The sequence below is a fragment of the Pieris brassicae genome, chromosome 5 (assembly GCF_905147105.1).
Source record: "Pieris brassicae chromosome 5, ilPieBrab1.1, whole genome shotgun sequence".
Taxonomy (NCBI): Eukaryota; Metazoa; Arthropoda; class Insecta; order Lepidoptera; family Pieridae; genus Pieris; species Pieris brassicae.
In genome coordinates, this window is record NC_059669.1 from 4,889,546 (window position 1) to 4,905,606 (window position 16,061).

Consider the following 16,061-nt stretch of genomic DNA (forward strand, 5'->3'; position numbering starts at 1 on the left):
AGAAGCTTAAATTATTATAATGCTAATTTATTGATTCATACAGGAGTTTACACGTGATGAATGAATCGATATATCTTATTCAAGGTACATATTTAGAATTTACATTGGATTAAATAGATTACGTCTTAATATTGCTGTTTTTTTACGAGAACTTACTGATTTATGTGGAATACAAAAAGTTGAAAATCAATTGTTTTTATATATTTCTAATAAAACTATTAACGGTCGTTAAATGATAGAGCGCAAGTGTCCTAATTAATTTTAAGATAAGTGAATGACTTGAATTTGCCGTAACTAGTCATCATGACAATAATAATCGATCGAACAAATAGACCAGATATTTTTTTTTATATAATTATTATCTTTGCACTGTTTTAAATAAAGTACTCATCTGTCTCTTTTTACCACAGTGCAAATATTATTTGACAGAAAGAGACAAAAGTACAATATCACACTTCACCGACGAAGAAACTAAATCCGATATGCAATATTTGTTTTTTTCCCTCATATATATGTATATATAAACTTATATTGGAGGATAATATAAATAAAGGTACAAAAATTTGATAATGTTTTACGTAAAAAAATAATTTAATCCATTCAAGGCGCAGAATACATCGTTTTTCTAAAATGACCTTGGCCATTACTTTTTTATGAATTTCACCAGTACTTAGAAGTGTAACCAACTCCTCAAATGTAATAAATTGGGTTGAAAATACCGATGTAATAGCTAAAAATCAAAACCCGCATAACATATCCGATTTCAATTGAGATCAATAATTTTCTCCATTGCTTTTCAAATAGTGACATCGCCCGATTAACTGGTAGAAATAGTTTTTGAGAGACACAACAACTTGCCGCTACGAGCAAGATTAAAGAGTCGAGAATTAGGGTATGACTTCCGTATGTCAAAAACGTATTACATTGTCATTAGCGTGACGACTCTAAAGCTTGCCTTTAGAAATAAAATAAATGAATGTAACGCTGTCCTATCAGGGCTAAAGGGCTTTGTATATGTAGGTCGGAAGTATTTGTACTTTTCTCGACAAAGTAGGACGATATTTTCACCCGGCTTGCCAGTAACTTTGTAAACATTAATTAAGCGTAAAAGGCTCCACGTGCAACGCAACTGCGTCCTCGTGTTTGTTTTCGTTCTGAGTTCACGGCGACAAAGGAAAATTTTATTGGTTTTTCGTGCAAATATTGTTTCTTGTTGACGATAAGAAATAACGAAATGAGTTCATAGTACTCCACGTGTAGATGCAGCACACGAGTAGTTTTACAACGCGTCCGGTGATCGTACGGAATTATGAACGTTTCTCGTCACTGTTATAATATGTACCGAACAAATTCAATCGAACTAAATTGGTAATTTAAAAGCAAATCTTTGATGTTTAAGTCAAACTAAGTCATAATCGACATCTTCTATGTAAAACGATTTCTCCAATTTTGTAAAAATGTAAAACTACATAATTATTATTATTTGTAAAGGGTTTACAATGTTAAGTCGTACATTACGTTTTTATATTACTACCGTCCAATGTCAATTACTTATTTATTAAAATGTTACGAAACGAAATATTTATTTTCTTCGTCAGTGACGTTCGACAGAGACAAAAGTGAATTCTCTCTCTCTTCTGTCAAACTGTGTTTGCGCTTTGATAGAAAGGGAGAGAAGAGTACTTCATTTAAAACACTAATAAAACTGATTTAGTTTATATAATAAGGGGTAAATCCATTAAAAACGGTTTCGTATGAATGGTATAAGTCGTACTAACATTATTATTAACTCAGTTGTAACATTACTTCGGTTAATCAATCAAAAAATTCGAACTTCGTTAAAAGATGTTTTAAAAGTGTAATTATTTTGTTAATGTGTCGCGTGCAATAGAAAATTATATAGCATATAAAAATTATTAAATAGCGAAAAATAAACATATATTTTCGAGTATATAGTTTCAACAAATTGAGTATTATACATTCATGGTTAAAGCGACTTTGATAAATTTTTGACATATATAAGATATTGTATAAGAACGTTAGCAATATGAACACGACCCAGCGCAATTCATAGCAGACTTAAATGTATTTGATTGTATAAAAGCGCTGTTTTTTTTGAACCATTTATCTAAAATAGTAATATCCTGCAACTATAGGCATATTGCATTTATCTCACAGGCTGTTTTTAAAGTTTTGGTTAATGCAAATCTCAAAACAACGTGTTTTACAATCCAAATCTGATATATTTCACTGATATGATACTCCACAGTTTTAGGGGTAAGGGAAGAACTCTTCTAACTCTGACTCCCGTAAATACGTCAAAATTGTTTTATATGATATATGGCAGTCATGGTTTGAGCTAAGTCTCGATACTTATTCTCATCCTAAGTTGATTTGAAAATATTAGGACAGTTCTGCTTCGATTCTGAAATGCGACCTTCTAATGTATCGGGAGTTAGTTTTTCTAAACTTTGTTTTTCATGCATAACCTTATAATGCATGAAAGAAGCGTGCATAGATTTTTAGTATAGGGTTTCAGATAAGACTTACACGTGGTATACGTTTAGTACGGTGTAATAAACTGTGTCGTAAAGTATTTGTTGCCGTCTCGTGGGAAACATTTTACTTAGTTTAGTATACAGTGACGCTTTTGACAATGTACAATGTATGCGGGGAGATTGTGCCTATTCTATATTGTATCAATAATTACTATGTGGCAGATGGTGGAGTTTTCAAATAGAAGATAAATATTGTAGCAATCCCAAGAACACGTAATTCGCTGTTTTGCTGATAATTTTTTTTTGTATTATATGTTTTAATTGTATTTCTTTTTTAAAAAAATTTAATATCTTTTTCGAAACACTTATAATTACTTCTATTGTCATACATTTTAGATGAAAGATTATATAAAATATGCAGTAGATTAAGTACAATGTAAGGTAAGGTTTAATAAAAAAAAATAAACACTATGATAGAAAAGGATTTTTCTGTAATGCTTTTGTTACTCGATGTTTAAATAGCATAACTTTGCTATTTTTACCTCTGATGATATGACGAGTTTAACATTTTATCTTCATGAGAGTAAAACGAAACGAGGAATGTAGGTGAAGGTAAGTTAGTCTCCTTTCTCCAACTTGAGATAATCCGTTGGATCCATGTGTCTTTTTCGCTGAGGATCCGGTAGCGTGCAAAACGTACCCTGCTTTTTAAACAACAAAGAACCTGGAAAACACGAATCTCACATAATGCAACCATTAATGGTGCGGCAGATGAAAGAGCCATGCGTACTTAAAAATTATCCCAGCATTAAGCAATATATTAACCTGTGTGGGATTACTGAAACAAACAATGTCTTTCACATAAAACCAGTTTAGTATTGATGTGAATAGCGAGTGAAAGTAACTGCGCCTACGTTCTCCCACATTTAATCGCGTCGTTTGTAAACAAAATGTAGTGGTTATAGCAGGTATCTAATATACTATTAAAGCCGGATGTAGCGAGTCAGACTGCGAGGCGACATGATGGTTTGGCCTCTACGCTCGACTTACTGGTTTTTTAAATGAAACGGCTCCTATAGAAATTCAATACCGTCTGGGGCATTGAAGAAGCATGCGACCCAACCGAATAATTGCCCTTGAAGACCGCCCGACGAATATCCCCAAATAAGATTAAAAGTATATTGCGCGGTACAATAACCTCGCTTGTCTGTCGGTATTATTATTAGTTCGTCTAGACAGAATTATTAGAACTTAAGAGGTTCAGGTGGGAATGGTAATATGACTTTGAAACCTTATTGAAGTTGTATAATTAATTTGGGTCGGTGCTAATTTAGTATTACTGTTCCTACGCAGTAGTTGCGCGACCTCGGCCTTTTTCTGGTAAACTAATATGTATAGCGATTTGGTACTCGGAAATCAATTTACAGTTTAAAAAAAAACAATTTTTGATTACAAAAGTGACCCGGATTACATTTTATAAAATGTTTTATCAATTGGCGATTGGGTTTATATTTAAAAATTTATCATTATATCTAACGTGAGAATATTTTAAAGCGTAAACCTAATCTGATATTAGTATTGAAAAACAAAGACTAATCAAAATTACCATGATTTATGATTATTGTATTTATATCTTTTTGAAACATAGGTTAAATTCAGATACGAGACTTAGCGCAAACTACTAATCCATTATGTCAAAAACGTATATAATATATTATGAATAGCAAGGGTTGTTTTTTTAATTTATAAAATAAAGCCGTTATTATCTGTTTAAACAATTGACTTTTAAATATAGGATTTTTTTTTCTAAATGAGTACGACCTATGATGTTTTATTTATTAAGTAGATCATGTTAAATTCGCCATAGTAAATTAAATATTCACAAAAACAATCAACGGATATTGATTTTATGTTGAGGATCTCTATTCAATGGTCAACGCACATATTAACCCATTGCGTTTTAACTAATGTTGTTTTTTTTAAAAATTGGGCGACATTCGTACTTTCCCAGCGGGAAAAGGCGGGAAATTAGCTATGAAATTCTATCCTATGCATATGGGAAATCCCTATATTTATATTTAAATCAGGGGATTTATCTCTAGTTCGTTACATTACTTTCTTTCGACAATAGGGACTCTAATAACTCCCGTAAGGAAATTTGCAAAAACGACTGGATTTCTTTCTTAAATAGTGAAGGGCTTTTTTTAGGTCCGAAGTGGAAATGCATTTGCGCATCCCCTGTCCTCAAAGGTTGCAAGGGTATGTGAGACTCGTCCCACGCCAAAATCTCTGCTATTCAGAGACTGGGTGAACAATACCCACTAAAACCACCTCGAGTAGTTCCTACAAAGCCGCGTTACAGAGGCTCCGGGGTCGCTGTCGCATTCTACCGGAACCTCAACGGCATGTTACACTCAAAAACCTTCGGTGCAGTACACTCTACATAGGAGGTAGGAGATGGGCATACCTTCTCCTATTGACTCCCCGTCTTCTACGCGTAGGATTCGTCCTAAAGCGCTCCCTCTCTCAAATAGTGAAGGGCTAACGGCGAGATCCCATTAAAAAGATCTTTAACATTTTATTTCACCATTAAATCTGCGACTGATAACACCTCATGTCAGACCTGTATTGTGATAAAAAAATACGATTTAAATGCAAAGTGTTTAACGTTTTATTGCCTCTCTTTTTTGATTTCTAGCATTGTTGCTGTATTTTTCAGAAAATTATAATATTTTGTGTTTCTATTGGCAGCATTAATTTATTGAGGCAAAAATAAAACGATTTTAGGGCCAGGTAGATGCGATCGCACGAGATGAGGTGAATGACTGGGTCCACAACCTGAGTGTAATTATGGCACAGGTTGTGAGTGCCCACACCGTCCTATGTCCTTGGACTCGGTCATTTTGAACCATTAACTACTCTTTATAAAATACGCTTTAAGACACTAACAGCAAGTTATTTCTTCAAATAAATAACTTATCTAAGAAATTGTCATCTTGTACAAATTATTAGATAATCTTACTTGTAATTTTTTATAGCTACACATTTAACTGATATAGCTTTTTTTTTCGGACCTTGGGCTCTATTGAATAATTACTACGCTTAAATTGACACGTGTTTAAGATTCTTGACAACAAAGTAGTTAACAGTAGAAATTGTTCCTAGTTTTAACTACTTTCGTATTTCAACAGATTAAAAGGTTTTAACACAGGTAAAGATAATAACAATAGTTTTTTTATCTCTATTCCAATAACATTAACAAAGCAAAGGTATTCTGCGAAAACAATTGTACTTTCACGTCTTAAGTTCTTTGGCAAGTATAAAGTGTTTCTCATTTTATTATACTCCGCACCGAGACAAAAATAAAGAATCTATGGAATGTTGCTTTCCGAACCCTGCAAAGTTGCAACGAACGCGGGAAACGACCCCTATACAAGTAGGTATATAGTGTAGACGCGCGCCGTCTGACATGCATTCCCTTCCCCTGAATCACTTACAGCCTCACGCCTAAATTCCCAGCCAAACAGAGCGTTGACTTTATATTTTTTTTATTTTCAACCAATCGACACCTAGTTATAATGTAAGCGATATGATTTGTAATACTCTTTTAATCAATTCCGTTACAACAGATAGTTTGAGGCTAATCTTTCATCGATATTTTTCATAGCTGATTGCGTATTATGTTATTAGAAGAGTATAAATGAAACGTGACATAATCGTGATTAAACTAAAAATATTGCACAATTATGTGAAAGCAGTGTTCGATCAATAATTCCAAAGATTTCTAAGGCAACATGTTACAATGGAAAATAGAAATAGTAATGTAACGGTTTTCACGTAAAGCACGTTCTAAGCTCTGCCGCACAGCATGTGTAAAGACCACGTGGTCGCCGCCATTTTGTAAGGATTTCGCGCCTTTTCCACGATGTTAGTTTTCCCTATGTTAAATTCTAATACTATATTCTTTGCTGTAGTAATATTTTTGGTGCATATTGCGTAGTAATATGCTTTTTTTCTGTTGAAACAATTATAATTCTACAATAAATAAGAAGGTATACCCATATATATATTTCCAGACGTAACTAAGTTATCTATTAACTACATTCTTATATCTTTAATTTTAAATTTTTGTGTACCTAACGTAATGTCTAAGATAGTATATTAACCATGCTTATGGCGCCAAAAAGCCGCGTGTAGCTTGTAAGGTACTCAACCACGGCGACCGTTCATTGCGCTCGCTTGGGTGTATTGCCCGCAGCCCAGTACGCGCATCCTGTCTATTACGCGTGTTATCCCTCTCACACGTAAGGGTAGGACAATGTAAATAAAGAGGACGGTTGTATCCCGTGCAACGATTTTTGTGCCACAGAAGGACGAGCCCCAAGATCAATGCACTTTCCGAGGACGGCGAGGCCGTTTTTATAGGAGTCATATTTGGTTTCTTTCAATTTTTATTCCTAAGCCACGAGACGTAAGATGGCTTTTGGGAAAATTTAAAGATCGATGCCCAGACGCCAGACGTACAGAAACTAGGGGTCATTACGGGCTGCATCGACGCAAAATTTGAAATACCATGCTAAGGCCACGCGGTAGGAATAGAACATATAATTACAATATCACCATGACAAAAATTTCCAACACAAGCTTTAGATAACCGTTATTTCGAACATCTATTGTTTACATAGCTATAGGTTAAAAGTAGCTGCCTTAAAACTACCCTCACACTCTTAGATTTTATGTAATTAATAGGATATAATGAAGATATTGATAACTATCCTGACCGTAACTCTAAACTTATCCGGAAGGAAGTCGTCACGTTAAGGGTTTCCGGTGACTGTTGACACCGCGTTTAAATGTACTATTATTACCTACACCATAAACTAGCTCAAACTTTAATATTTAAATTGTAAATGTAACTGTTAACAGTACAATTATTGACTTTATTAATGTTGTTACGTATAATTTATATTAATTAGCAACAGCTGTAAAATTTCCAGGAAATAGGTCAAGTTAAAGACATTATTACACATATATTTATTGTATACGTCAAAAACTAATAAATTAATCTTAATTGGTATTTACGGTAGAAGGGACGTGAGCAAAAAACCTCCATCACGCTTTAATAGTCAACTATTTTATTACAAGATGCTTGTCAGAGTTGCATTACACCATGATTTTACACCTGATGCGATAAGTGATACCGCCGTTCATAGACTAATTGCCAGAGGGCTCGCAAGTGCGTTGCCAGCCTTTTAATTGATGCGCTCTTTTCTTTAAGGACCCTAAGTCGTATCAGTTCGGAACAACTTCGGTGTGCAGCTGGTTCCACAACGCGGTAGTGGTGCGCGGCAAAAACTGCGTTAAAAAACGTTCAGTTGTGGAAAAACAGTTCCTCGCCATGTAAGAATTATAAAAATAAACAAACGTTTAGTTGCATACGGTAACTTTATGCATGTTTAACAACTAGAAATATTATCATTGTCAAACGATATAGGTATATATTTATTAAAGTCCACTACATCATATACAATTCTATATCTACAGTATATGTTCTAAAATACATGACAATTATGGTAAACATAAATGTTACAAAAAAGTTAAATATGTATCACACTTCCAATTATACATCTTACTAGTTGCTTATTGTTAGCAAACTTTTACTAGTAATACAGCGGATTAGGTATCAGATAGGTTTAAGGTTTTTTTTTGTAATTAATCATCTTTATGAACATGGATGGAGTTACATTGAAAACCGATTTTACACGTTCACATAATTATTATCAAAACAACTTACACGTGTCGTTAACATTTAAACCTACATTGAACGTCCATGAACGTTGCTGATGTATAAATATGCATGTAAAATAATCTTTTATTGCAGTGCAATGATTGTTGTCGCTAAGTGCAAAATTATATTTATACATTCACCTATTTACATAGTTGCGAATAGGGTTTGCACATTCTGTATATACAATTGATAACAATACACATTCATAAGAATTATTGACTTTGATGTTTAAAAAGCCGAGAACTTGGAACATAAATTATTAATGGCCACATATTTTAACCTTTTAAAATTTGTCATAAAGAATAAAAGGCGCTCGGTATGGAATTTCAATTATATATATATCCTTGTTTATTAAGAGCACAGACTAATATTATCTCTCTATATTTAATGTAAATGTAAAGTATTGTTACATATTTTACAAAACAACACAGCCCTTGAATTTTGTTAATTACCATATATCATTAAATTGGGTTACTTAAAATTCTCATTATCTTTAAAAATGCTTATTATTCAAACAGAATGCCTCATTAAATTTAAATCTGTAATAATTACTTTTATTAATATGTACCAAGAAATCATTATAAAGCTTTTACTGAAGTGAATGTTTTTATGACATATTACAGAATTGGATAATACAGGAGGATAAAACGGGAGATTAAGTAAGGTAATTAAAATACAAACAGTATTATAGAGCAAATAAGCACTGTTATTAAATACGTTATTGTAATATTCAAAATGTTTTCGTATTGTTTACTTCTAAATTGAAAAATAAATATTATTATTCAATGCTTATCTCCGCGATAACAAAACGATGGCAAGAAATGGTGTAGCTTGCAAGGTGTGTTTATCAAACGAAAGAACCAGGTGCTGAGTTCATTACACCGCGTTATGATGTCCTTAAAGGAAGCTCTGGGGTTGCAGGGGTATAAAAAAAGGCCTAAACACCTGGCTCTTAATATACAACTGATACTTACATATTGCATGCACTATAATTCATTGTGTATTTATAATTCGGAAACTAAGCTTATGATATAATTTGGTGTAATACTAATAAGAACACAAATCATATTTATAGAAATCAAATCTAACGTGAGTTTCTATTAAAAACTATGTGTAATACATACATATTAAGCAAAACCATTAATCAAAAACATCGTTCAAAATATGAATGAATTAATTACAATTAATGTTAGGTCATAGGAACGTCTTTTTATTGTATTCTGATAAGGGCATGAATTGCCCAGTTGTAAAGATCATGCACCGCGCTAAAGCATCGACGGAAGGGCGGAGGCGCGGGGCCGGGTGCTCCACATAACAGCGCCATAGCCTATACGTACCTACGACGAATCACGATTATTCCGTCTACCGAACTGAGGACGTAGTCAATGCTTCGCTTGCGTCAAGCGTTGCTGTACATACTTGTTTGTTAAATAGTTTAGTCTGCAGCGCGCCGTCCAGTCGATCGGTCGTGTTTGTGTGCAATAGTAAAATTTAGTAATATTTGTTAATATATCTAGTTGCATTCCTAATTTATTCTAGTGTTTAATAATAGTTTAATAGTCATAATAATTGACATTTTATAAACTGTGAACGTGGTAAAACTGCTTCGAGTGATAAAACGGAGTGAATAAATATTGTATGCGACGGTTAGAAATGAGTGGTTTGACCATCAGAGTAAAAAGAGGATCGAGGGGCAGTGCTACACTTTTGGAAGCAGCCAACAGAATTCTAAAACTCCTTGGTGTCAGTTCATCGAAACGCGGGAAACAGTCCTCGCCAAAAGCGAAGGTAAGGTCAACGGCATCGCGCATCCTTTAAATATACCCCATGAAACACATTCAACTTGGCGAGGGAAATCAATAATACGTTAAATTTTATCGGTTGTTATAAATATTTGTAAAAATAACGGAATAATATGAAATTTTATGATCATTAGTAATTGGCATACTTTCGCTGCATGTTTTGATAGGAACTTTCGCGTTGAATATTGTAAATTTTAACACGGCAATGTGCGGCGTACACAGTCGATGCGAGGAGCGCGCCGCGTTTGATTGGCGTGATGCAAACATCGATGGCGGGCGCGGCACTGACATGCCATCGCACTTGTTTTTTCACGCGTTGACGGCGTGACCAACTTGTTTACAACTGCAATAATACATTATTATTATTCTGAATTATATTCATTAGTTCTCCCGGTTAGAAAATTTTTAATTTGATCTGATCTTTTTTTAAGTAACTCGTCAAGTTTTCCATTAAAAAAAATATAAAAACCTTTCACTACTGTCTATAATATTGTTCTATATTTGTTGTAAATTTTCAGTCATATGGTTTTAATTATTACAAAATTTTGAATTTTCCGCAACTCACTCGAATATTATTATTTATTATGTTATTTATGTTTTCAAATGTCCTTTCTAAATTTAATACCTTTATCTTGAGCTGGGTGTTGAGAACTGTTATTGGAAAGGATATGACTATGACAGATTTTGCAATATACAAATTATCCGCACTCACAAATCGCGTGCAATAAAGTACTCTGTTGTACTTGAAATGGGAAAATACAAACGCTCATGAATTCTCATACGCCTTCACTACCATTAATGACTTGAATGGATGGGATTGAGGTCAAGTACCTACATGGTGTAGGTGCGCGAAGGCTCCGGAATGCGTTGCGATGAGAATGCGCTCAGAGTACCGTTGGGGCTATGTTCACTGCTACCGTCACTCACTACGGAATGTAATACTTCCTTCTACTTCGCATTAACTAGCGCCTTTCAACTGATGTATTTAGTGACTCATGCACTGACGGAATTCCTTCTCGCATATTTGTTGAATTAAACTATAGTAAGATTTAAAAATATCAATATTTTTATATATTACTACATATGGAACGATTCGTCCTTAGGTAAATATCGTATAGTATTGATTATATCAAACTTCAAAAGCAGAAGCCAATGAATTGATAATTAACAAAATAAAAATAATTGATTATTATTGTTATACACATATTACTTCAATATTTGGTCTGCGAACCGCTAACTATTCATTTTACTTTAGAGTAATCAAGGTCAGGTTGTTTAACTGTAAATTTTTTGTTACAGTCTAACGGCCGAGCTGCCAGTGAGGTACGGGCACCCATAGCCACAGCAGAGTCATTGGTGGAATCACCCAAGATGCAAGCTTCTCAGGCCGCTGCTACTCCTGTTTTGGCTCCGCAATCTACACACGGTTCCAGCCAATCTCACAGACATACGAAGAGAACAGCTAAAGACTACATATTCGGCAAATTAATCGGGGAAGGCTGCTACAGCACAGTATTTTTGGCGAAAGATATTCACACAGGAAAAGAATATGCAAGTGAGTTTTGAACTACTGAATAAATCATTTATTATTCTTTGCTATGTAAATATTCCTTATTTGATTATTTTCTTTTGTTTCTAGTTAAGGTTTGCGAAAAAAGTCACATTGTGCGTCATCAAAAAGTTCAATACATTAAAAGAGAGAAAGACGCCTTGAATTTGCTGTTCCATGTGCCTCATGGTTTCGTAAAGCTATATTGCACTTTCCAAGATGAAGAAAGGCTATATTTTGTTTTGTCCTATGCGAAAAATGGAGAACTACTACATTATATAAACAAAGTTGGCTCGTTTGAGTTAAACGTGGCTAGATTCTACGCTGCTGAATTATTATTAGCTTTAGAAAAGATGCATGCTGAAGGGATTATACATCGTGATCTAAAACCTGAAAATATTTTACTAGACGAAAGTATGCATCTTCAAATAGCTGATTTTGGTACAGTTAAAATTCTCAATCCTAAAGATATTCGACCAACACACGACAAAGAAAATGAGGACTCAAAGGAAAAATGCGATGATCAGTCAAATGAACGCTCAAGAAAGATTAGTTTTGTTGGAACTGCACAATACGTAAGCCCAGATCTATTGCAGAATCGAATCGATACACGTGCCTCGGATCTGTGGGCTTTAGGCTGTATTATATACCAGATGATTTCAGGACTCCCACCATTTAGGGCTTCAACAGAATTTTTGACATTTCAAAAGATATTAAAAATGGATTACGAATTTCCTGAAGGGTTTCCGGCTGACGCAAAGGATTTAGTTGAAAAGCTTTTAGTTCTCGATCACTCAAAACGTCTTGGAGCCACTGATATTGGAAACACATATGAAAGTATACGCACACACCCCTTCTTTGAAGGTATCGATTGGGATGACGTATGGAACCAAACACCACCAACTATATGCCCTTATTTACCTGGCGGATCATTTGAAGAAGAGTACACTGTACCAGACCACTTAGAACCAGGTTTAGGCAAAGATCAATTAGTCCGATTGTGGGAGATTGACCTTTCGACATCAAGAGGTAATTATTATTGACATGCATTTAATATACTATATATATTCTAATATATATTCTCATATTGTTATGTCTTATTTTGTGAATTGTAAATCAAATTTAACGATTCCCTTTTTTTAAGGTATCCTAAATATAAGTTCAGAAGAGAGAAGACGACGCTTGGATGTACAAGCACGAGAAAATAAATGGCACCAGTTTGTAGATGGGGAGTTGATTTTAAAGCAAGGTTTGGTGGAGAAGAGGAAAGGTCTTTTTGCAAGACGGCGGATGCTTTTATTGACAACGGGGCCACGATTATTCTACGTAGATCCTGTTAATATGGTTTTGAAGGGTGAAATTCCATGGTCGCCAGATCTACGAGTTGAGGCCAAGAATTTCAGAATATTTTTACTACACACAGTAAGTAATTTATTCTTGTTATACTAGAAATATGAAAGATCTTTTATTTACTTTTAACATACGCTAGATTTCAGTTATTATTACCTAATCATAAAAATATATGCACATAAATATATATTCATACAAAATTAAACGGTATTTTTTTTTGCAGCCAAACCGCACATACTACTTAGAAGACCCCGAGTCGTACGCCCTAGAATGGAGTAGAGTTATTGACGAGGTGCGTATAGGCACATACGGCCGTGACACAACTTAAGAGCGCAGTCAGTGCGCTGCCTCGAGTCGCATTAGGGCCGGGCTGCACGGCGAGTGCATACTTTAGGATAGATCTAGCCTTCATCAGAGTCTGACTGGCCTGTGCCCTGAGAGCGGAAACCGAAGTTTGCAACGGCCACGACAAAGAAGCGCCGCTAAGCGGGCGGCACATGTTCCTAAACGCTTCCGAACGAGGAAGAGAACGCGAGAATGCAACCGAATAGTGTCAAGGCAATTGACTGATTCCTAACAATCCTGACTCATAAATCATAATAGGTCTTTAATTAAATAGCAGGAGTGATCTGTAAATATTTGTCGCAATTGTTTAGATTTAATGTTATGGGCCTCGGGCCTCGAGTAAGATTGGACTTGTTAATCGCCACCTGAGTGTTCACATAGACCATTCCTGTTGGTATCTAGATAATTTTGTAGCTAAATTAATATTTATTTATTTATTGCCAACGGAATGTGACTGTTGTACAGTTTATTTATAAATAGGAAATTGGTTGATTTCTGTAGGGTACACCTGTAAACGACTATTCTTGTTAGCTTTAAGTTGTTTTCTAATGGCAGTGGTATATTAAAGAAAGAAATCGACCAAATGAATGATGGATAGCTTCTAAGAAGTAATGAAACTGGGCAAAAGTTGTGAGACTGATTCAATTATATCTAGTTTGTCTCTGCTTTTGTCTGGTTTATTTTGAACTCTCCAATATTCTTGTTGAGAGTGTTAGGCATATTATGCAGTTAATGAAAATTTCACATGTATACTGATTGAGCCATTAAAGGCACTAAATTAACATGACTTATGCTGATTATAATTTATTAAAATTATTTATAGTAGAATGATAAATTAGAATTGAGTTTAATTGGATATTAAGTTTAATGTCATGGCTTATCCTATGTAGACTTAAGTATATAATGCTTATGATTTCCTAAAACAATAAGAACTTATGCCTAAACTTGCCTGAGCTTGTGAGGAGGTTCTTTATTTTGGATTAGATCCATTTCAAATTAGCAAAATATAGAGAATTCTTTTTAGTCTGTTGTGGCACTTTCAAGAAGTCTCTGACTGTAAAATTAAATAAATGCAAATAAACTGTAACCAAACCCATCGGAAAGATGCAAACCAAATGAAACTAGTACCATTTATATAATGATTAGTAAAACTAGTATTGTCATTCGATTAAACAAATATCATGTAACAAACTTGTAATGGATCATTTTAATCTTTAAGTAATTTACAAGTCTTGCTTAAAAAAAATTGTAATAAAATAACAACACTTAAAACCAGAATTAATTTAAGTTCATATATCTTAATACAGCTGCAGCATTTAGAATTGGTATTTTAGTTCAATATTGGTGAAAAATCAACATATGACATTACAACTGACTTGCATTTAAATATTGATTGCAGATTCAACTTGTTTATGTAAACTGTACCTATTAATTCCAAGGAGCAAAATAAATAAAGTTGATTTTGAAATAAGCATTTTTTTTTGTTTTGTTGTTGAGCACCCAATTCTATTTATGATTTATCTTGATTATCATGGCCTCAGATTTAATATACAAATTTTAGGTGCAGTAGAATTGAGATCGTGTAAAGAAAGATACATTAATTAGCTAAGAACCAGACCATATAACAATATTTATGTTCTACATTAGTCTGTGTGAAGTTACATAAATGTATGAAATAATGAAGATAGACAGAAAGAGGCTTTCCTCTTCCATTAGGAAGGAAGGGGATAAAGGTCAAATGCATCTTTTTACCCTATAATCATATAGAGTGTAGAGATAGGCTCGAGAAAAGCTCACGCCTTATCACATGACAATTTTCATCCATATTCGTTTGGCATTAGTGAGTGACGACTATCGAAAAAGTGATTTCGTCTTAAATCCTAGGTCAATTATTTCTTTACAGCGCCACATACTTTCCTCGGCCGGTAAGAGCGTCGCTGTCATGGAGTATGGATTCATGGATAATGGATATTGGATAGTCCATATTTACTGGCATTATTATTGCCAGTAAACAAAAATTAACCATTATAAGGGGAATAATTTGTAGTCATGCAGGCTTACATAATAATTTATGAAATGTTTTCTTAAACAAATGTATACTAGTATCTATAAGAAAATTAAATAAATGTGACAGAAATTTAGGAACAACTGATATGATAGGTTTGGTTACCTGTACTATTAATATAATATCTTTTAAGATACCTAGCAATCAAACCCGTTCGATAATTAAAACTTTGTCATGGTAATAATGAAAGAATAAAAATAAATACATTTTGAGTTGGATTTTTATTAGATATTGGGAGATAGTAAAATTGTTTCTTGTACGCCCCAAGAAATTACAGAATATAAATAATTTAAGTCTGACACTTCGAAATAGTGTCGGTAGTACCAATTTCAGCCGCCGACCAAGAAAAGTATCTGGTTTTACTTGAAACTGGCATAAAGTTAAACTATTGCCATACTATACAAAAATAAATAATAAAGTTTGTGGCACTTTAATTATTCTGTAATTTATTTTATTCCACGTTCCACAGATTACTGATTCAGTGTTAATGGATCGAGTTAGTGTGACATTCTGCAGAAATCGATTTTGAATCAATCGATTGTTTATAGCATGAATATGACCGGGTTAATAACTTAATAAATAATATATATAAATGATTTTTCTTAAAAAAATGATCGATGTTTTTATATTTAACGACTTTTTCCAAATTTTTAAATCGATTTCA

The 16,061-nt window shown here is 33.8% G+C and overlaps 1 protein-coding gene across 2 annotated transcripts in view; it reads left to right on the forward strand.

Moving 5' to 3' along the window:
* The window catches only part of LOC123709279 (3-phosphoinositide-dependent protein kinase 1), a 39,065-nt gene extending 24,261 nt beyond the window's left edge, over positions 1-14,804 (forward strand). Inside the window, exons 1-5 of one of the 2 annotated variants that reach the window (XM_045660470.1) lie at positions 9,658-10,074; positions 11,388-11,643; positions 11,728-12,666; positions 12,782-13,059; positions 13,211-14,804. In XM_045660470.1, coding sequence (XP_045516426.1) covers positions 9,925-10,074; positions 11,388-11,643; positions 11,728-12,666; positions 12,782-13,059; positions 13,211-13,315 — 1,728 coding nt within the window. In that variant the 5' untranslated portion in view covers positions 9,658-9,924 and the 3' untranslated portion in view covers positions 13,316-14,804. Of the gene's footprint in view, positions 1-9,657; positions 10,075-11,387; positions 11,644-11,727; positions 12,667-12,781; positions 13,060-13,210 lie in introns of those variants that run through there. The other variant, XM_045660471.1, reaches the window with a different exon arrangement.
* Positions 14,805-16,061: the final 1,257 nt, after the last annotated feature.